At 34.1% G+C, this 24404-nt stretch overlaps 1 protein-coding gene across 1 annotated transcript; it reads left to right on the forward strand.

Moving 5' to 3' along the window:
* Positions 1–19974: 19974 nt before the first annotated feature.
* Positions 19975–23714, forward strand: LOC136981690 (patched domain-containing protein 3-like). The gene is made up of 3 exons (XM_067278032.1): positions 19975–20662; positions 20738–21052; positions 22627–23714. The coding sequence occupies exons 1-3, from the start codon at positions 19975–19977 to the stop codon at positions 23712–23714; spliced, it is 2091 nt and encodes a 696-aa protein (XP_067134133.1).
* The last annotated feature ends 690 nt before the right edge of the window (positions 23715–24404 follow it).

The raw sequence follows: 24404 nt of genomic DNA on the forward strand, positions 1-24404 counted from the left end.
ATTTATAAAGATCGATTAAAACAAACAAGTAGTACGAAATAAAATTATTTTATGCAAATTTATTTAAGAAGTCTGAAACTTTTTCTGGGGTTTTTTTTAAAGTAGTTTTAATTCTGGAATACTTTACACAGTTTTTAGATCAAACTGTTGAAATATGAAATCTTTTCGACTCTGTTTTAGAAACTGCTTATCAGAATTTCTGAAGAGAGGTTCAAACCTGAAACACGTAAAAAATGAAAGAAAAAAAAACATTCCAAGTGATTAATTTCACTGTTTTAAAAATCTTTCTTAGTTCAATAATTGGTAAGTTAAAAATTTAAGAAATAACCTACAATAATATCATCTAGTTGTTAATTCTTACATTTGCTGATACTAAAATTAAAACTACTTTAGCAAATAAATTTTATATATTAACTTCGAACGAATAAAGAAAAACAAAAAAATATTCTTATTACATATGCGTGTTGAATTATACGTAATTTAGAATAAACAGTCAGACAGGTTTTCTATTAGGAAACTTTTATAGCTATTGAATAAAATGTAATTTTTTAAAATGTTGAATTAATTAAAGTTTGGTCTTATTGATATTCTACTCATTGCTCTCCTCCTTTTAAAAGTACAGCAAGGACAAATTATTGCTATACAGTTACAGATACATCATTTGTATGCACGTCCCAATAATTATTATCAGGAAAGTAGAAGGTAAGTAAAATAACATTAAAATAATTTTAAGTGTTATTTAACTTCACATAGTCTACTCCTCAATTAGTTCTATTTATAATGTTACTGCTGGGGGTCGGAGACGTCAAAAATTTGATTACGCAAGTTTAGAATAGGGTCCTGCCACCAGTTATGTTTTGTCGGACATCCCTCTGATTTAGACAAAAACAAATAGTTTAGGCGCGAGGGTGAGAGTCACTCCTAAGTCCAGGAATGAGCCTCTCAGGAGGATGAATGCAAAGTCAAATACAAATGAAAAAGAAGTTTATTATAATAAAAAAAAAACGTACTGAACAAGGTTATAAAATCTGATTTAGGAAATTGGCCTATTCTTATTTGTAAAACAGGGAGAAGCTAATGGGGGATATCCGAACTGCACGACTCATAACATACCAGGAAAAGAGTTTTCTTCTCCTATTTCTTTACGTCATCTTGTTCCTTTACTTGGTCCTCCACTAGGTCCTTCAGTGTGTCGGTTGTCGCTTGTCTGGTTAATCTTTTGTCCAGCCAGTCCAGTCAGTCTTAATCTTCTCTCACTCTTCCAATACTTTTTTACTCCCTCAGTTCATTTTCACTCTCAGTTCAGTCTCACTCTTTCAATTCATTTTCACTATTTCAATTATTTCTCACTTTGCCAATTTTCTGTGTTACTTTTTTGTTAATTTTGTCACTTCTTTCTATTTTTCTTTGTTTTCGAATAATCATGCTTTAGTTCAGGAGGAAGGTGAAGTAATTTGTAAAATGCATGACTGGTCATCTAGTTGTCTTCCTCCTCTCTTGTCAATGAAGAATGATGTATGTCCATGTGAGATGGATAGCATACCATCCGTAATATAACATTATCAAAAAGGGTGAAAGGACAAGCATCCCCTCATCTTCTCCTTCACATGTTGTGAGATTTATAACTATTAATTAATTATTTTTTTGTTTTATTTCGTTTCTCTAAATTATCTTAAGTCGATATTACAAAACTTTTGGAAAGGGGTTCTTTAAAATTGGAAAAATAGGTGAAATTCCTTTACACCTTTACTTGATAGATAAACAATTGATATATAAACAATTTCGGTGACACGTTTACATACGCATTGTCTCTTCGAGATGTGGGTCTCAATGGAGTCTTGTATATAGCTAGCTAACAGTTTCCCCTTTTTTATACGACTAGACAGAACAAAAAAAATATAAAATAAACAGAGTTTAAAATACAAAAACAAATATTTAACTGAGTAATTAAAGTAAATACATTATTACCAAATGGATTAAAATAAATTAATTAAAACTAAAATTATACAGATAATGTAGTATAAATGGCAACTCACAAATATATATTCCTAGCAGATAGACCCAGCGTTGCTCGGCAAAAGTAACGATAACGAAGATTAAGATTATTACGTTATAGTCAATCTTACTCTTTTCACAGAATGCAAGAATTGGGTCCCCCCCCTTTTCCAGACTAATCAGAGAACTTTTAGGTGGGTTTAAATATATGTTCAATTTCCCCGTAAAAACGAAAAAAACTGCATTTGCGCCTTGCACGTCGCTTTCTTTTAACACTTCCATTGTTACTTGACACTTCCGTTGTTACTTGACACTTCCATTGTCACTTAACACTTCTATTGTCACTTAACACTTCCATCAACAATGAAAGTGTTAAGACTTAATCCTGTCCCTCTCCCCCGTGGGAAGGAATTTCAAAAAATCCCTTCTTACTGAGCGTTCTCGTGATGTACCCTAATTATGTACCAAATTTCAACTTTCAACTCCTAACCGTTTAAGCTTTTATCATTTTCATTGTTACATGACACTTGCAATGTTACTTGACACTTCCATTGTTACTTGACACTTTCATTCTTACTTGACACTTCCATTGTTGATGAAAGTGTTAAGACTTAATTTTCTGCCTTTGCCCCGTGAGAAGGAATTTCGAAAAATCTCTTCTTGTGACTTACCCGAACTGTGTACCAAATTTCAACTTTTAACTCCTAACCGTTTGGGCTCTGTGCTGATTATTATTATGTTGGGTTAAGTGAGATATACTCGGTTAACACCGGTGGCTGTGTACTATGCCGGACCAAAGTCAAGGCATAGTAACCAAAACAGAAATTAAAGAAGTGTATCAGTGTGTGTGTCTGTATTCAGGAATTTTCTCACAATATGACATGTATTCAATATAGTGGCCTTCTGTAGTGTGATGTATGTGTTTCTATTCAATTCTAATGTGCCCAGGCTTTTCTGTAGTGTGTGTGGTATGACACCTGTAGAGGAAAGAACAACAGGTACAATAAGCACCCTATCCATCCTCCACAGATGCCTTATTTCATGGGCGAGTTCTGTGTACTTGCTAATTTTTTCAGTGCATGCGTTTTGTATATTGTGAGTGTTTGGAATGGATATGTCTATAATGTATGTGACTTTATTGTGTTTGTCAATGATTGTGATGTCTGGTCTGTTGTGGTAAATTGTTTTATCTGTGATTATGGCTCTGTTGTAGTACATTTTGTGCATGTTGTTTTCCAATACTGTCTGTGGAATGTATTTGTAGTATGGTTCGTGGATGTCTACTAATTTTTGTTTCCTTGCAAGCTCTTGGTGTATTATATTTGCTACTTGATTATGTCTGTGTAAATAATCTGTTTGTGCCAAGAGCTTGCAACCAGAGGTGATGTGTTGTATAGTTTCTGGCATGACGTGACATTTTCTGCATGTGTCATTTGTGAGTGTTGTATCTTTGAGTATGTGTATTCTGTAGTTTTTAGTATTTATGACCTGATCCTGTATGGCGATCATGAATCCTTCCGTCTCCCCAAAGAGGCATTCCCGAGCTAACCAGCTGTTTGACGCAGTTTTGTCAACAAAATCCTGGGCCAGATCATAAGGATGCCTGCCATGGAGTGCCTTTCGAGCCCACGATTGCTTAATGGTGTCTATGCTTTTTATATGTTGCTTTGTGTCCATATGATGTGAGTGTAAGTTTAATGGTGTGTTATTTGAGTCTGCTAGAGTTACTGCTTTATGTAATTGTGATGTTTCTTGTTTTTTGTAGAAAAACTCTCGCAGTGACTGTATTTGTTTGTAGTGAAGGTTAACTATGTCAATCAGGCCACGTCAGCCATCTTTACGTGGAAGGGTTAATCTTTCTGTGGCGGATTTAGGATGATGTTGTTTATGATTAGTAAGTGTAGTTCTTGTTTCCTTTGGAGTTGCTCGAGATCTGTGTAAGTCCAATGTATAACTCCAAAAGAATATGTAAGTACTGGAATGACATATGTGTTTATTGCTTTGACTGTATGTTTTGCATTTAACTGTGTTCTGAGAATAGCATTTAACCTACTTTGGTATTCTTTAATTAATCTTTGCTTTATTTGTGTATGTTCTGTTAGTTTGGCCTGTTGGAATCCTAAATACTTGTTAAACTCGCCCTCTTCGATGTATTCAATAATGTCTCCATTTCCAAGTGCAAAATCTTCTTTCTTCAGGATTCCTTTTTCTATGTGAACTGTTTTGCATTTATCTAGGCCAAATTCCATTTGTATGTCCTTGGTGTATGAATGTGTGATTTGTAGGAGTTGATGAAGTTGTTTTTGTGTGGATGCATAAAGTTTTGTGTCATCAATGTACATGAGATGTGACAGTGTAAACTGTGTTGTTTTTTTATGTCTGATATTGTAACTATATTGCATGTTGTTTAACATGTTTGATAATGGGTTCAGGGCTAAGCAGAACCAGAGAGAACTCAAGGAATCTTCTTGAAAAATTCCTCGCGTAATAAAAATTTGGTTTGTTTGTATGGAAGTGTTACTAACCCTGAGATGTAGTGTTGTTCTCCAGTGCTGCATAGTGTTTTGAAAGAATGCAATGAGTGATGGATGTATTTTGTACATGTGTAAAATATGTAGCAGCCAACTGTGTGGAACGCTGTCGAATGCTTTTCTGTAGTCTATATAAGCCGTGTGTATGTTTCTGTGTTGTTTGTGTGCTTGCCGTAGATTGACTGAATCTATGAGTAACTGTTCTTTGCATTCCCTGTGGTTTCTACGACAACATTTTTGCTGTTCTGTTAGAATGTCGTGTTCTTCAACGTGTTTGCATATTTTGTTTGTGATACAGGATGTCAATAATTTGTACAGTGTTGGAAGACATGTAATTGGTCTGTATTGTGTGGGGTCTGTGGTATTGTTGTTTTTAGGTTTCATGTAGGTGATGCCCTGGGTAAGAAAATTTGGCATGTCTTGTGGATTGATGATGATGTGTGTTAGATGTTTAGCTAGTTCCTGGTGCAGTGATGTAAACTTTTTGTACCAGAAATTGTGAATGTTGTCTACACCAGGTGTCTTCCAGTTGTGTGTTCTGTTAACAGTGTATTGGAAATCATGTATGCTTATTTCAACATAGGGCATAGTTGGTATGTTGTGCAAGTTTCTGTTTTTTTCCTTGATCCAGCCTGCATCAGCATTATGCGTGACAGCACTGGATTAAAGAGAAGACTAATATGTTGTGAGTTCTTCTTCTGTTGGTGTGCCACTGTGCTGTGTAACAGTGTTTGCTTTGTTATTGATTTGTCTGTAAAAGAGTTTTTCATTGTTTGTAAATAATTTATTTTGTTGTTTTCGTAGTGTACATGTTTTGTATCGTTTGAGTCTACGTGCATTGGCAGCAAGTTTTTGTTTTAGTGTATCAATGTATTCTGTAATGTGTGTGTTGTGATGTTCATGTTTTGTGTGTGTTTTTATTTTCTTGAAAATGTTTTTGAGCTGTTTCCTTAATTTGGGTGTTATGTTGTTTTTAGCGTATTGTGTCAGCCTGCCTAATTGCTGTCTAATGTCATTTATTTGTATTTCTATTCTTCTCTGCCAGGCAGGCTTGTGATAGAATTTTGTTTTCTGTGTGTTTGTCTGTGATTGTACTTTCAGCCCATGGTGTGTCACTACTGTGACTGCTCCAGCGTAAACTAATGTATGAATGTCTGCGAGTGTAGAAATTGAATGAATGTAGTGTGGTAGTAAGTGAGTGTTTACGTAATTTAGTGTTTTTCCTACTTCCTTTGATGTGTTGATTTTTGGTATTCGTGGTCGTTGTGTGGGATCTGTGCCTGTATATTTAGTGAGTGTTTCCTGAAATATATGTGAGAGCGTATTAACTAAATCCATGTCTATGTTATCAGTGATTGACAAGGAAGTGTCTGTAGTATCATTAGTGGTAATTGTTGTGTGTGTTCATTTACACAGTAATTTTATACGTGTATTAGCCCGATGACGACTGAATTTTTGAAAAAAAATGAGAAAAAACACACGCCTTGAAGCTCGGATTTTTTGTAAAATAATTTAAAATTGCCATATTTTTCGTAATTTTTGCGTTAGACACGCGCTCTCTTTTTATTTTGTTTACAAACACTTCAGTCTCTCTGATTATCGTATTTTTTTATATAATTGACAAGAAAAAGTTTTTTAAAAAGTCAAAAGTTCGACGTATTTTCATTTAAAAAAAATTAATTTAAAAAATTGTATTGTTTAACATACTGATTACAAACTTGAAGTGTTTTTACGTCTATCAAAACAAACCGCGTTATTCTAGCTGCAGTAGAAGGCCAGATGTTTACGTTCAAAGTTGTGATTTATGACAGGGGAGTGTCAAGTTACACGCGCTGTCATGGCGGCGGCTCCCCGCTGTGACAAGCGATACTTATTTTTTATTATTTTCAAATATGTAAGATTTAATAAATGTTCACAATAAAATTACTTGGATTGGCTTTTGTTCAGGTTGTCTGACTGTACACCAACAAATCAGTTCATCTCTAGTCAAATATTCCCGGGAAACCACCTTCCTATATTAAGTCTATGGGAGACTTTCTTGCCGTTAATTGGCTTTAAATTTCTTGTTTATACGCCTTTTACTCTCTAATTAGTCATTTCTATCATGATTGAATCTATATTAACCAATGAGCGTTCTCTCAGAACCGTCTATTCAGGATTTTCCCGCGAAGAACCAATGTCTTTCAAAGTCACGTGAGCGGAGTCAGACCTAAACAAACGTTGAGAAATAGCTATTTTCTTCATATTATTGCTGTAATTTTACTAGTTTTCATGTTATTTGACTTTATTTAGACCAGAAGATTACATATCAGAAACTTCCAGTCGAAAAATTTACTCATGACTTCCGGATGTTGCCTATTCTCTGGAAAAAATTTATTCATCGCTAATTATATTTGAATATTGTAATATTCGTTTAAAAAATATTTATAGTGTGTTTAACATATACTTCTCGAAGCAAAAATACGTTTAAAACTCGTTAATGGACTTAACATGACCTAGTTACCCCACCACTCCCCCGTTGAGTCAGGAAGTAATTATAAACTTTCAACCCCGGGACGCAAGAGACGAGCGTTTGTTTTCTTTGAAAGTAAACACATTGTTTGCGTTAAATAATCTCGGCAAATAAAAAAACGTATTTTAAAAATGCTTGTTTTGGATATAATCGTATATACTGGTAAAACTACAGAAATTGCTGATACATATAAAGCTTTTGGACATTCTGGAAGTGTAGTACTTACGCTCCTGGAGGATTATTACGGCAGAAACCATAAATTATATATCGATAATTATTACACTTCTCCTGCACTAATAGAACGATTAAAAATAGAAGGAATTCAATCATGCGGAACTGTCCGGCAAAACAGGAAGAATTTGCCAAACGATAGAAAAAAATTAGTCCGAGGAGAAGTGTCCGTTTTCCATACGGATAGTATGTTATATGAACGATGGGTGGATAGGAGAGAGGTGAGAATGCTAACAAACTTTCTCCCACATAAAATGGAAACTGAGGCATCAACTTCAACGTCTACAAGTACCACAAAACCACTTACAGTACTAAAATACAATGGAAATATGGGAGCAGTTGATAACCTTGACGCGGTCCTGAGTTATAACCAAACACCCAGGAAAACCGTCAAATGGTATAAAAAGTTATTTTTTCATTTTTTAGACATATGCACTTATAATTCTTACATCTTATATACAGATAAACATCCAAACAAATATAGACATTTTTCAGAATTCAGACTCGAACTTATACAGCAAATTGTCGATAAATACACTCCTTCATATGATTACTGTCATACAAAAAGTGGACGTCCGAGTAAATATGAAAATCCAAAGAGACTAAAACTAGAAAAACATTTCCTCTCTCTTATACCACCCACGGAAAAAAGCAAAAAACCATACAGAAGATGCCACGTTTGTGGAAATTCAAAAATTAACCCCAGAAAACGCGTTCAAACCCGATATGAGTGCAAGAAGTGTGATGTTGCGCTATGTGTAACTCCGTGTATGGAGATTTATCATACAAAACTTGTATTTTAGTTGTATTTGTATGTTTTTTTCTTATTTTTTTACTATTTTATATAATAAATAATTTTGTATTGTATTTAAAAATAATATTGTATATATTTTGTATCTTTTTTCTTATTTCTTTATTTTTTGCATTATAAATAAATGAATAAATAAAAAATAAAGTATGTTAACAAACAATTTTTTAAAATTATTTTTCGAACTTAAATTTTTATACACAGAAATAATTGTTAAAAGTACAATTTCAAAATATTTTATATGGTCTCAAAAAACAATGTTTTCAATATTATTACGTAAAAAAAACTTTGACACGCGCGTCACGCGTTACTCAGCGCGCGCCACAATAAAATAATTGTTTCTGTCACAGCTACTGTCCTTGAAAGACGTTGTGTACACGTGTTAAAGTTAATTATAGCTCTGTAAACACTAAGGGCCGATTTAGCGGTAATATTATCACGTACAAAAAGTTTGACAAGCATGACACACGCGCCGCGCGCGTCACGCGTCGCGTGGCGCAACGCTTATCGCCTGCCACAACTCCTGTCTCAGCTAGTGTCCTTGAATGACCGTTTGAACATTCTTAAGAGTTATTTTTAGCTCTGTAAACAGTGGGGACCGATTTAGCGGTAATAAATGTAATAAACGAACCGGAATTGCAGTTTAACAATTTGATACGCGACAAGGGACCATAAAATCGGTAATTAATTGAAATAAAGCAAAAAAATCATTCAAAAAACGTAACCTTAATAAGATTCCAACGAAAGAAGATTGAATAAATCGTTTAATACACGGTATCCTACCGCACGGCTTTATGCAAATTAAATAAAGTTTATGACCAGAGCCTCAGGACGTATGACGTCAACGGTTCTACGTCACACACGTGGCTTGAGGCCCTGGACAGATGTCGTCAACGGATTAAGAATACTTTCTATCGCCCTGTGGGCACTAAGAGGGCCTCTTTTAGTAGGCCCATTATGGGTTCGGCCAGGCCCACAATGGGGCGACCGGGTGGTGAGGGACGGGGCCCGACATATCTGAACGGACCACCCCCCGAAAAATTCCTGGGGATTATTCGACCCGTTCGGATTCGATCCCGGGTCCCCCAGAGCGGTAGGCTGCCACCTTTTCCGCTCGGCCATCCGGCCGTCTAAGTATGTGTGTTATTATCAATGCTTGTTGCTGGATTATCCTGACAGGTTACGTAATCTTCATTAATGTTAGATGTTTCTGTCTGTTGATGTATTTGATCAGCAACCTGTTGTTTGATAAGTTCAAGTGTTGTTTGTGGAATAAGGTTGTTGTGTATAATTTTTTTTTTTTTTGATCAACAACCCTTTGTTCGGTGACAGTGAGATGAGGATACTGTTGTGTGAATCGATGGCGTAGTTGTTGTCTGTATGCTGTCATGTTTGTTTCGAGTTTTGTGATTGTGTAATAAGTACGGATGATAAACTCATTCATTTCTACTGTCCATTTCATTCGTTGGCGTGGTTTTCCAGCCTTTGTGGTCTGCGGATGCATTGCCACAGAAACACCAAGGCTGGGTTGGTTCCTCACATCTGTTGAGGGCATTGCAGTAGCCATGCTTGGGCCGGTGCTGCTTTCGCCACCGGTAACCAAGGGAGACTGTAGCCTATTTTTCGAACGTGAGCCTCTGCCTAACCCACGAACGTGGACGTTGTTAACCCGGGCGACGTCCAAGCCGGTATCACATTTAGATCTAGTTATTACCATAATAAATATCTCCACAGAATGTGGGTGTGGTCACTCTTAGCTTCATTTTTCCCCATAGACCTTACTGGCATGGGTGTCTTTACCAGGAGCTTGTGCTCCAGCCTGCATTGTCTTATGGATCAGTAAAATTACTAGGCTCTCCCACCACGACCAGGTGGTGACCACGGGAGAGTTATTATTATTATTATTAACAACTCCTCTCGATTATATATATAGACATAGATAGATAGATAGAATAATAACAAAATTACAGGGAATATGATGAACTTTACATCACTTTGCTTTTTTTTTTTTTTGTTTTTACTGAGATCGTTCACAATCATCTTCTTGTCAATCACTTGTTATCGATGTTCAACAGTTGCTCGGCATTCTGAGATGGTTGGAATAGGAAGAACATGTCTTACAGAAGGAAATTTTCACAAAATAAAATACACAGTTTTTCTTTCATTAGACTGAAGTTTGTTGACTTAAAGATGAAAGAATAGAGTGAGAACTTATATTTTACAATGTATAAGGGTGTGCACTCTGGTAGTTGATCCTGCAATTTTTGATGACGTTCGTTCTTTAAATTTGATAGTTCAGGACGACGGAAAAAATTTGAATCTGAAAAAAATAGTCTAATAATCTTAGGTTTACATCACCTCGCACACACATCACAATTTAGAAAAGTTATATTTTATCGGTGAGCTGCATTTAGAACTAGTGGTGCGTATTGCTCCACTTCTGCTTTCTCTCACCCGTAGCAGTGGAATTTCTTCTCTGGGTTATGTTTCTCGCGGTACTGGTGAATTTATAATAGGGGTGATTATAGGTGTCGGGATTATCGGATTGGAATTTCTGGTCCTTGATTTACGTCTACCTCTAATAAGTACGTAAATAACGATAAAAGTGATAGCAACTATAACAGCCATGCTGACACCAATTACGAAGTTATGATTTTGGATGCCTAATTCACCTTAATCGCGCGGATGTGGTATTTCAGGTATCTCTTTCAATGTTTTTAACTGATCTTGAACATCTTTCAAAGTTATACTAGCTAATTCTAAAGGAAATCTAAAGTCATTCAATACGTTCAATTAAACTTTTCTTTTCATCTGACAAGTTATTGAAAGACTTTATCATTCAGTGTTGTTTAGTATGTCCATAATTGGAGGAACAACTAAATGTTTTTGATAGAAATCGAAAAAGTGGATTGCGATTGAAAGTGTGATGCCAACTGCACTCCCGCTACAAGTCCTGTACATGTCATTGGGAGGGTTAAAAATTTTGTATTAATTAATTTGATTATTTTAGAATCTGATTGTTGATTCTGATTTTGTTGACAGTCCACAACAAAAGTTAATGGAGTTGGAGTGGAATAAATCCATTTCCCTTCAGTATCAACTCTACAGAAGATTGGCACATGACCATGAGAAATACGATTTTGACAAAGTTCTTTGATCAAAGGGTCATAATTTGAATATAATGCATACTCGCATGTTTGATGCAGGGGTTTGAATGTCGGCGTTTCTAGAAAACAAATATAAATCAAATTTGGTTTGCATTTTTGCAAATCATGAGCTTCTAATAACATACAGGATTTTCTACTTTTTAACAATGCTACGTATGGATAATTTGTTTGATAGAATGCAAATATGGAAAAAACGCCATTGGAAAAAACGCCAGTAGACTAAAAATTTCATATAAATCAAAGATTCATTCTGCTGTCACTAAACGTTTTTCAGCAAAAAGACCTAATTTACTGGGCAGTGCTTCCGAAGTGACGGTTATTAACTGAGAAAATTTAAACAGATACTCTTCGAGAGGTGATTCGATTAACGCCACTGAAGTCGGAAAGGAATCTTTTACGACCAAAGGAGCCTCTAAGAGCACTTTTCTCGGGACTAAATATGAGCTGAGTCGTCCATGACTGAGAACATCAGTTTCTTTCATACCACTTGTGAGATGAGATCTGGATTTTGCAAATGCACTCTCTATAAATCTCTGTGGGAACGCCGGAAGGTAGGACGGAGCCATACCTCTTTTTTGTCGGCGTTCAGGTCGGTAAGACCCACCCCACTGTCAAGGATGGCTAAATTTTTTTGATATCCCGACTCGTCGGGATTGGGTAATTAATTGTCAGGTCAAGTGGAGGAAGTGTGTGGGGTCATCGATAAGAAAAGGCAATATCCGTAATAACAGGACAACACAGATAATGGTTTATTTGAATATAGAATTTACTATAGAGAAGCTACGCATTCTGTCCCTAATCGCGGGAGAGAGAGAGTTCACAATGGTTAGGGGCATCATACCTTGTCAATGTATTGATAGCGATCGCCGGTTGTTCTTCGGCGCTGGCGGTGGGTTCGGCGGTGGGCGGAGGGGTGGTCAGGCTCGTCTTCGGCGGCGTCAGCGTCTTCGTGTTGGCCTTCGCTTTCAACTCGGTTTCGACGGGACGTTTTCGTCGTCCTATGTTCAGCCACACCGTTCTCAGATATCTCCCCCCTATTTATACTTCTGATCGCGTCCGCTACGTTCACCAATCGCGACAGAGGGTGATGATTCGGGCTCCGTGACTCAGAAGTCGGATCTGGAGAGGAGGGAAGCGAGTTTGAGGGCGGAAGACTGTACATCCTTCGAATCTTGATCGTTATCTCTCGAGAAGTTTGAACGATAAAATTTTAACTTTTGATAATTTTCATTTATTAAATGTTAAAATCGGACTGGCCGGCTTAATTCTGTCCTCACATCTCAAAGACGAACCAGTATAGAAAGCATATTTAAATTATTGTAAAATGCCTTCTAAATGTTTTTGTTTCTCTACTAAAAGACTGATTCCCTTCGAATTATCCTTTAATATCTTAACTGTTTCATTTAAGACTGAAGTTTGCGCTTCTAAAATGTGTGTGATTTTCTGTTTTGTAATGTCTAGTGTGTCTATATACAATATATATACAGTATAGCATCGATTATCCAACTCCCGATTAACCGACTTATCGGTTAACCGACCGCGTTCTAGTCGGCAAATTCAAATGTCCGCTAGTGATGTGGGGCTACAATATTTAGTTATGTCTTGGCTACTTTAATATTATTTTTGTTAAATTTTTGCATGTTTTAGCTGTCAGCACTGGCTCGACCATGAAAGGGAGGCTATTATTTATAACAGGCCTAATACACTGTACTAATAATGTGTTTCTTCATACTTTTCGGTTATCCGACTTTTCAGTTATCCGACCATCCCCAGTCTTCAATTAATTCGGATAATCGATGCTATGTATATAATCGGTATATATATATATATACATACATCTAAGCAGAAGAGTTCCAATAGACACTACTACTCATTAGTTTTTATTGTACATTTAAAATAAGGTACAAAGTCCTGCCCTGCAGTGAGCGTTACAGGAGAATATTCGTTACATAGTTCTAACGAGTTACAGTATGCACTAATGAACAAAGCAAAAGGAAAGAAAAATTTTAAAATAATTAAAAATAATAAAAAAATAATAAAAAATAAAAAGAAAATAAATGAAATAAAATAAAACACAATGACAATTAAAGACCGAACAAAATATGCAGCAGCATGCTGCAGCATATTACAGATACTTATCAGCAGGAATATTTTCGCGAAAAAAGGTCACAGTATATACAATAATTCTGACAATAAGTGTTTAACAGCATTTATCCCGTGCAGAAAATTTGCAAGACAAAGATTTGAGAATCTTATGAGTCCATATATTATATGCGTACAAGTCAAAAACAGAGTCCACACAGCTAGTAATTGTAAGTATCAATTTCAACACTTTAAACCCAAAAACAGAGGAAGATGATGAAGCTTACATATTTCTTACGGTCAGCACACACAAATGTATATAGAGAAGCGATGATCTGCTTGTATCAGTTGGTGTGCTAAGAAGCAAAGGTAGTGTTATGAATTAACCAATTTGTGCTCTGTAAAGATTTCCATAAGACATTAAGGTAAATAGTCAGCTGTCTTAATATATAAGGCTTTTGCTTTAACGTAGAGTGGACACTCCTTATCCAGTGTGTTATGTTTATGTTTATCTAGACCGCTCCTCACACAATTCGCACATTTAGGCTTTTCGTTTTTCTTTGTACATGTCTTAAACAAATGATCATCACCACAATGGCTACAAACTTTCTTCGGTGATGGGCAACTTGCCTCCAAGTGTCCAAAAGCAAGACGTTTGTAGCACTGTCGTACAGGGAAAAAATCATAAACATTGCACGTTTTCCACTGAACATAAAGATATCCTTGCTTTTTAGCCATTGCCCTAACCTCCGGTGACATCTCTAACACCCATGATAAAAACTCATTTCTCTGTTTGATTGAAAATCAAATGTTTAAAACCTTTTTAAACTCTTCCATCGTGTACTTTAGTAAAAAATTGTTCTGTTCAAACAGGTATTCTAATAGGTCCTCTTTGGTGACTAAGTTGGAGACTAAAATCACTTTCATAAGAGGAAGACGCCGTCTTACGTTTCGTGCCTTTAATCCCTCTATTTTGTCTAACTGTTCTTGAAAATATTCAGCGTCCTCTCTGATAGGAAAACCAATAGCAATTCCACCCTTGTTAATCTTACGAATACGCTTAATAGGCATTTTATGCAATCGTTGATCAAAAGAATTAGTAAGAAGTGTCTTAGTCTCTTCTGATGTGCTCTCCTTATTATCATTGTAAACTAGAACAATATACGTTGGTAACGAGGACTCCTTTTGAGACTATGTATTCTTCAAAGAATTAACATCGTGTTGTAAAATATCTCTATATGTCAGAACAGTAGTCCCTTGGGACCCTTTCACTCCTACAAGTGAAGGTTTCTCTAAGACACAAATAGTCTGTTTCACTTCCTGAATAGCTTCTAAATTTTTGTCACTCTGAGGAACAAGCATCTGTTTGACATCTTCTTTCGTTGCCAACAAATCAAATTTCTGAAGCAGGAAATCTGATATGGAATTTTTCCTAATTACCTCTTCAGCGCTCATTACTAAGGTAATAAATTTTTTTGTAATAACTCTAATATGTTTCCCAGTACCCAATTGCCCTTTTGGGTTATTACAGAAATATCTCTTTAAATCCTCAATGGCTTGTTCAGATTCCTCCAGAAATTCTTCAATAATTTCAATCGCGATCATTGAGTATAATAACTTTTTAAATTAATAATTTCCAAAAATTAAAAATATTGTCTTATAAATATGCTTAATGTCTTCCTTATGATCTAACGATTCTAAAAATATAATATTACTATTTAACTATGAGGAGGAAGAAAGAAATACTATTTCTGGTGAAAATTCTGGAATCTTCTGTGGTAAAGGTTACTATGGTGACGGTTGTTGAAGAAGAATGTTGAAAATTTTCATAAATACAGTCGAGTGAGCATAAGGCGACACCCTAAGGGGAATTGGAAATGTGTCGAGTTATCCAATGTGACGACTAAAGCGAAGTTGGGAAAAAAACCACAAAACTACAATTAGGAAAATGCAGTAGTGCGTTACACAGTAGTATAGGTTTACAATACATTGTGTCCTCCATTTACAATTACTGTGTAGATGAAAAACTGAAAAATTCATTTAGTGTTGTTTGTTTTAAGCACTTAACTGTCTCGACTTTTCTTTTTCAACGATCATGAATGCCTTGAAAACATCATCTTCGCAATTGTCAATTGTTGGCAAGTAACGTCTGAGGATTCTTAATGCTGTCGCGTGAGAAAATTCGAATTTGGATTCTGGTGTGACATTGATGTAGATTGTATATTTTCTTTTTGTTTATCTGTTATTATTTTATACATAAAAATACATAAAATGTTAAGGCATTTTTATTAATATGTGTATTATACACATATTAATTATATATTAATAAATAAATGGACTCCTCCTCCTGTAAAAAATGAGTTCGCACCACACGTGCAGAGTAAATTCATTTTTTCAGGAGGGGTGATGACTTATCGGAGTGTGGGACAGCAAAAGTATGTCGACTTATCCAGTAGTGATGAGTTAAACGGTGTCGAGTAAACCGGAGTTTTTTAACTCCGGTTTACTCGACACCGTTTAACTCAAATTAGTGCCTATGTAAGTCGGCCAGGTTCACAGAAAAGGACTACTTAACCGATGGTGTCGAGTTATCCGGGTGTTGACTTATGTGGACTCGACTGTAGTAGAATGAAAATATTTTAAAACCTGTTGTAGCAATGAACTTCAAATTAACAAGATAATTTACGTCTGGTATTCTCTAAGAGATGGCTAAATATTGTTTAAAGCTAACAAGCCGGAAGCCCCGGTACAATCCACCGAAAATACACCAGAAGTGAGTGATAAATCCTTAAATTCTGATCCGAGGACCACAAATGTTTACACATGTATTCAGGTTATAGATGCGAGAGATTATCTATTTTTTATTCCAGTTAATCCGTGCTGAGAATCCGGTAAATCGAGTCCAAATATTCACAATTTTCAACAAAGAATAACTTCGAGAAAAATTATCTTAGGTTGAAAAACTAACAAATTCTTAGTCCACGCGAAAAATGCTATCCAGAAATATATAACACTTATAGCTTAAAGTAAAAATTTCAGCAAAAACTCAATTCGAAAACAGAGCAAAATTTTTCTGCATTTATTGACTTAACCGTTTAGCGCCCTCTCTGTCTAGTGTGTTTATTTTAGCACTTAATTCTGTAAATTCGTTCTGTTGCGACACGGAATAAAAATTTTAGCTCGTGACCTCCAGCATCAAATAAAGGGCGCTTAGGTCTAGTTATCATTATCAGGGATTTCAAGTTGGTCAATTTATTCTCGAATTCTCTTCACATTTGTTTCAAGTGTTGAACTTCTTGCCGTGAAATATCCCACAATGAGTAAATGGGATCACTTTCATTATGTCCGAAGTTTTCAGGATGTGTAGCAATTTGTTCCAAATACTGGACGTCACACCCAGTATTTGTTGATTGCTTTAGGTTAATTAATTGTTGATTGAACGTATCCATCGTAATGTCTATTACTAAAGTCCATGGACTAGTGATTAACAGAAAATTTATTACTTAAATAAAAAATAACTTATATTTCAAATATCAGGAGTCAAGGCAATCCACTTTTTCAAGTAAAAAAAACTACTGACTCACTATATATATGGAAATCGGATTTGCCAATATTCGAGGGTTGACTTCTCCACCTACCCAAACACCTGAAGTAATTTTAAATCTGGTCCGAAAGAAAATTGTCTTCTTAGGTAGTGGGCTAAATTTCAAGATTTTCTGTAATGCTGTCGCCGAAATATAAGAAATTGAAATGCGCAAAATACATCAAGAAAGCTTTATTTTCTACTTCTTCTCATCCTTTATCTTTTTCTTCATCCGGCACTACGGAGGGTCGCAGAGAAAAAAAAAACTACTTGGTTCAGAAAACTCAAATTTTACACAAGCGCTTCTCTTTATCGGTGAGAGGCAAGCGAAACTTTCCAGTCGATACATCAAAGTTCACAACTGTTTTCGTTAGAGCTAATTTAGTTTTACCGCTTAACTTTATGATTATAAAAATAAAATTACATGGAAACCAAAGAATTTTATTTAAAATGTTCTTGAGAATTACGTAAGGAGAAATTTATGCCAATTAAAACTTTTTATAACGATTTTTCTAAACGGCTAATGGAAAGCGTTGGTCTGTATCGCGTTCGGTTGGGAACGACCGAATTGTCTGTCATTGTCTTATGTTTTGGCGTAATAATACAATTATTAGACAAAAGTCAATTCATATCCAAAGAAAAACATCTGAGATGTAAAAAACTTACACCAAGTACAAACTTTTGACAATTTAGACTACAGTTAACATTTTAATTAAGAATTTTTCTTCCGTAAAGATAAACTTAGCGCTTCGAAGCTATACCCACAAGATCTTTAACTAGCGGCCGGATGGCCGAGCGGCCAAGGTGGCAGCCTACTGCTCTGGAGGACCTGGGATCGAATCCGAACGGGTCGAAAAATCCCCAGGAATTTTTTGGGGGTGGTCCATCCGGATACGTCGGGCCCCGTCCCTCACCATTCGGTCGCCCCATTGTGGGGTTGGCCGAACCCATAATGGGTCTACTAAAAGAGGCCCTCTTAGTGCCCACAGGGCGGAAAGAGTGAAAAAAAAAGATCTTTAACTGTATTATAGTTTCCTACATTCTGCTCCCAAGCATCAAGTTTGTCTTTACCATAAGAAAAATTATCACCGTTGTCTATATAGTCATAAATTTTTAATTGGCGAAATTCTTTACATTTTAGATGTTGTTTGTTTGGATTTCTTTTTTATAAGTTGTTTATAACTAATAACTATTAAATTATAATTTATTGCTTATGCTTCATAAGTCTTAACCATATTTATGTATATTTATTAATATAGTATTTACAAAATCAAATATCCGACAAATTGTATGCTTCTTAAGCGTGCAAAAATTGTTTAGTTTCTAACACCCAATTAACTGCCGCCATACTGACGTGTGAGTTTTCCTATTTCAGTCGCCTGTTTTACGTAATGTATACTTATATACAATAATTTAAAATACGTTATACTATACTCTCAGCCTCATCGTACCCTCGGCCGAATTTCTCCCGGTTGAAGTAAAAATGACCTTGTTAAAATGGCTTTGATAATGTCCACAGAACGGGAAAAGTTAAAAAACGCAATTATTGCTTTGTTTACCGATCGTAACAACTAAAATACTTTCCGCTGAGGCTAAAAATCTCATTTAGATTTCTGTAAGAGAAACGAAGTATTGCTATTGTTGTGTTATACATCAATAGTGTTCAAAATATATTGTTTCGTACGAAATTCTAAAAACTATAATGACAAAAAATACATGCTTACTTCTTTTGCAAGCATGACATATCTTTACTTGAAGATATTTGAGGAGTTAAATATCTCCGATTCTACATTTTGTCTTGTCTTCTGGGCACAAAGTTCTATCCATCATTTTACTTTTCCTGGTATTATACATATAACACGGGAAAGTATTGGAAACTTGTCAAATTTGAGCCTTTAAATTTTTTCAAAATCTCGAAGTCTTGAGATTACTATACCGTAATCCGTAATAAAATATCGATATAAACTATCTTGCAAAAGTATACATGTATATATGATTAAGTGTGTATGTGTATGTATGTTACTGAATGTGCAATTGTCTGAATATACTAGCTAATATTTACATTTTTGTTATAAGAATTGTTATATCTAAAATTGTCATTTTTCATACAAAACAATAAACAACTATAATCGTTGTAAAAAAGTAAAAAAAAATTCATACCATTCTAATAGTTTACAGGTGACAACCCCAGCACAATTAAATAGAACGAATTTATAATTTAAAAAAAACATAACAGACTATTAATGTCTTTACTTTTCGCCATGTCCAAAGGGATTACGTTTTTTAATTGTGCTGGGGTTGTCACCTGTAAACTATTAGAATGGTATGAATTTTTTTTTCTTTGCAGAAGCGTAGCCTCTAGAGAAAGATTGTCTTTGCTGTGAAAGACTTGTTTCTTGTGATGGGATATGGCGTAAAGTAAAAAAAAATTTAGTCTTTGTTACGTTTCTTTAAACTATTATTTTGTCGCTATCTGTAAACACACTTCTGATATTTTAATTATTATTTAATAATAATTATGTATATTATAACCTAAATATGAGTTTTGATCCTAAAAAATTGCTAACTGAAGAGGTATTTTTAAACACGAAATACATTTCACAAAATTATTATTGTGTGTTAATTTGTGATAAAGCATGAAAAATATCAAGGAAAACTTGCATAATTCGTTACTAGTTGGTTGAAATTCTGTTCATTTTTTGCAGATAAGCTTTCCGATAACCGTACTGCTCGTCAAAGACAACTGCAAAATGAAACTGGATTGCGTAAGAAAAATTTTTTGCCGTATTTTCAAGAAATTAGGAGAAACAGTTGGACGGCATCCGTATTACTTTATTATTTTACCAATATTTCTGTCCATTACACTCTCCATATTTATCAGAACATTAACTACCAGTAAGACATTTAACGATATAATAACTTCGGATACAGGAAAACTTTTCACAGTAAAGAAATTCATAGAAAATACATTCTCGTATAACTCATCTCAATTTTCTGATCAGCTAAGAACTCCTAATGTACCGAATTGTCTGCTAATATATTTGGTAAACAAAGACGAAGGAAACATGTTTGAAAAAAATGTTCTTTCAGAAGTAAAATTGGTCGACGAAATCATACAAAATATAAAATTAGAAACTGACGGAACGACAATACAATATACAGATCTCTGCCTACGTACACATAAAAATTGCTTTCAAAATCCTATTATCGAAGTGATATCAGAAGCGGGAATTGATTCCATACTACAAAAGAGAAAGAAGCTGAAGTATCCTGTGGATATAGATTTACTGTCTTTCACTTATAAACCCTATTTTGCAAATTTAGGTGGTGTTATTGAAGATAATCACAATTTTGTGGACAAAGTCAATGCTGTTTCGTTATTTTATGCAACTGATGATAAAAATGAAGTAAAAAAGAAATTATTTACAAAATGGTCGGCTCATGTTTATGAAACTATTCAAAAATGTAATTTTTCGTATATCAAAGCTGTCCCATTTTCTTTTCCTGCCGTGGAACAAGAGTTTCGAAAAACGTTTGATAAAACGAAACCTAAAATTGGAGGTTTGGTCGCAATTATGATTGTACTTTCGATGTTTCTCAATATGAGCAATAGCTGGGTGAAAAGCAAACCTCTTATAGGATTAGCAGGTGTAATCAACGCTGGCTTGGCTGTCTCATCGGCTTTTGGATTAATGGCTGTTTCGGGTGTTGAATTCACTTATTGGAATGCTACCATTCCATTTTTAGTTCTTGGTAAGTAAATCAATTTTGGCGCAAACGTATCTTAGCGATAACGCCGATATATTAAAAATTTTATATGCATTTCAGTGACCGAGATAGACGATGCTTTCGTATTAATAGCATGTTGGAGAATCACCGATCCCAAAGATTCAGTTGAAAAACGCATGGAAGTTACATATGGAGAAGCAGGAGTTTCCATTACTTTGACTTCACTAACTAATTTCATTTCGTACTGCATCGGGATGATGGCTCCTTTTCCCTTTATTCGAATATTTAGTTATTATACTGCTACTTGTATAATCTTCAATTTTATATATCAGATAACGTTTTTCGGGGGAAGCTTGGCTTTGAGTGGATACAGAGAAGAAAAGAATCTTTATTTCAGACAATTTGTTAGATGTGGTAAGTTCGAATTTATTTGTAAAAAATAACATTTTACTAAATTAATAATTTATTGTTTAATATATAAGATAATGTTTGAAAAATATTTTTAGATTAAGAAAGTAATATCTGTTGTCTGTATTTTTTGTTTCATAAATTTAGTTAGTTAAGTTATGTTCTTGCATGTGAATTGCATATGGAATATAAATGTGCACATGACGTTCTGCATTATATTACAAAAATTGTAAATAATATACAATTTATATTTTATTGTACATTTATTCTGCTAGATATATTTTTTATTTATCTATTCTGCATAGATTTCTTTGATGTCGGGAGCAATACCATCTCCCAAAAACAAATCACTTAAATACATAGAATATAAAATCACAAAGAAATATATACAATGAATTACTATATTAGAATTAACTTAAATTTAACATTAAAATTAAAATATGGGAACATCTGTTTAATAATATATGAAAAATAATACTAATCAATTGTTATATAAATTTTAATTATTAATAAGAATATTTCTTACCTATAAAAAAAGAGAATCTTTGTATCGATGACAACACTGACAGATGCTCCGAAAGAACACTTTCTTCTTTTTTTCGTCTTCGCTGGGTTTATACCGAGATTATAGTCTTAGTTCGCTTTTTTTCCGACTTGCGTTACCGTCTACCCAAGTAAATAGGCCTGTTCGTAAAATGTATCTCTCGAATGTATTCAAATGTTTTCCCAAGGAACATCAGCAACGAGACCAAATTTATAGCAGAGGAATCACACCTCGTGGAAAAAACATTACATCTAAATATGGCTGCACCGATTATTATTCTTTCATTTAAAAAAGGGTGAAAATTTACACTTGCTGTCTACATTGTTTACAAACCGGTGAACCTTGAGAACAGCTGGTGTCGACTTTCTTTGTTCGTTCTCATGTATAATGACGTATATAATAATAAACCAACATATTAAAAACAGAAATTTAATGCAATTGCACACTCATTACACGCCTATTACAGAAGCATGAGTGTGCTCATGCCATTTATATTATTCCAGTCGAAAGGCTCGATGCAGGCATCGCGACATATTAAATTAAAAATAAAAATAATAATATACTAAATAGTATACTGTAAAAGTATAAAATAAAGAAAAAAATAATTTATTTTGTTAATTTAAATTAATTTTAATAATAGATAGGGCGCTTCTAATCGCCATTTTTGGCATACCGTAACAGAACCCAGTTTTTCGGCTTTTTATATAGTAGTCGATCTACGGCTCGGAGTCGGCTTTTTACGTCGATCTTAGAAAAATAAAATAATAACAAAATAACTTTAATTTCGTTTCATTACTATTCATGTGTCAAGAATTAAAATATTCTTCCTTTTAAGCAAATACCACTTTTTTTACAGTTTACACAGAATCGGTCTACATCATCACCTTCACGATTTCCATATGGAGATATCAGCTTAAATTCACGAGCTAATAAAAATTTAGAAAAATAGCATAATAAATTTTACATATTTTACAAATTTTTCTGATTGTTCAGTATGCTTTCGTTGATATATAAATTTCGATCACTTTCTTTTCAGAACAAAGTGATGAACATAATAACCAGAATAATAACGACAAGGAAGACGAGTTTACTATGGCACATTTTAGAGATTCATTAGGAAAAGTAATTTCCAATCCAGTAGTGAAGATAAGTATTATCATAATTTACATCATTAATTTGTCATTCGGAATATGGGGCACATTTCACATGGAACATGGTATTAAGTATGAACATTTATTTGCAAAAGACTCTCTAATTACAGAAGCCAATAGAATTATTTTCAAGAACTTTAGACGTTATTCATATCCATTTCACATAATTATTAATGAAACGTTGGATTACTCAGATATAAATGTACAAAAATCGATAGAAAATCTGTTGACAAAATTCGACGAACATCCAAATATTGCCGGGGAAGAATTCACTGTGTCTTGGTTAAAATTCTACAAAGAATTTCAAAAAAGTCCTGTCGCAAAATTTTCGTTACAAGGATACAATATGTCAAACAAGCAGGACTTTATCGATGGACTTCGCAATGTGTTCTTTAATATCCGAGCCGCGCAGTCACTGTCTTATGACGTCGTCTTTAACAGTAACAATACTGACATCTTATACAGTAGGTTTTTTATTATGGGAAAAAATTTGAATACTTCATACTTAGAAAAAAATACATTAAGAGATTTATTAAAAATTGCTGAAGAGTACGACATTCCTGTAGTGGTGGATTGTCTTTTGTCAAGTGTAATCGAGCAAGGAATTATCATTGGACAAATGATTTACCAATTGTTTTGGATTACTGCTCTATTGATAACAGCAATTTTTTTATTGTTTGTACCGAATTTGTTAGTGGCAATTATTGTTGCAATATGTGTCGTGTCTGCAATGGTAGAAACATTAGGTTACATGTCTTTATGGGGCGTCAACTTGGATATTATATCAATGATGAGTCTCATTTTGTGTGTGGGATTTAGTGTGAATTATCCTTCCCACATTTCGTATGCTTATGTCATGTCACAAAGCAGAACACCAAACGAAAAATTAAAAGATTCTCTATATCGTATAGGCTTTCCCATACTTCAAGGATCATTGACCACAGGAATAGGAATATTGATTTTTATATTCTGATGTATATTTTCTGTTGATATTTGCGAAAATTGTAATACTTGTTGCTATCGAAACGGGTTTTCATGCTTTGTTTTTCATCCCTGTTATTCTTTCTATCATTTATGCCATTCTCGATATTAAATAATTAATTTGTTGCGATGTGGGAAATCTTCATCTCATATTAATTTTTAAAAATTGTAGGTAAATAGGTTAATGGTTGTAATATTTGTTTGTATAGCCTATTATTGTTAATATCTCAAATCATAAATTAAACAAAAAAAATTACACTTCAATTTATATCACGAAAAATTCGTTAAAGTTTCCTTATCGATGCATTTAATCGTTATATAAAAGTTGTGTATTTATTTCTTTGGTGATGGCTTATGTTTTTATTATTAATTTTTTCATATTCATAAATAATTGTTAACAAATATACAACTAATTACGATGAATGAAACAACTCCAGTAGACAATTTTTAATTTAATATAAAAAACAAAACATGTGTTCATTTTATTATTAGACTATTAGGAAAAATTTTTACATTAAATATTTTAAAAACCTCATTATAAATAACTGTTTAATTTATTGCTACATAAATTTTTACTAATTGATCGTGATAATGAGAGTTTAATTTTTTAAACCCATTGTTTATTTATCATTAAAAAAGTAATTGCAAACATAGATTTACTGTATATGTATTTATGTATGTA

This window comes from Centruroides vittatus, unplaced genomic scaffold, assembly GCF_030686945.1.
Source record: "Centruroides vittatus isolate TY-2023 unplaced genomic scaffold, ASM3068694v2 contig_788, whole genome shotgun sequence".
In the NCBI taxonomy this organism is placed as follows: Eukaryota; Metazoa; Arthropoda; class Arachnida; order Scorpiones; family Buthidae; genus Centruroides; species Centruroides vittatus.

Coding starts and splice junctions, on each gene's coding strand:
- LOC136981690 (XM_067278032.1), top strand. CDS start 19,975: ATGTTTGAAAAAAATGTTCTTTCAGAAGTAAAATTGGTCGACGAAATC. Junction 20,663..20,737: donor CATTCCATTTTTAGTTCTTG/GTAAGTAAATCA, acceptor TATGCATTTCAG/TGACCGAGATAGACGATGCT. Junction 21,053..22,626: donor CAGACAATTTGTTAGATGTG/GTAAGTTCGAAT, acceptor CTTTCTTTTCAG/AACAAAGTGATGAACATAAT.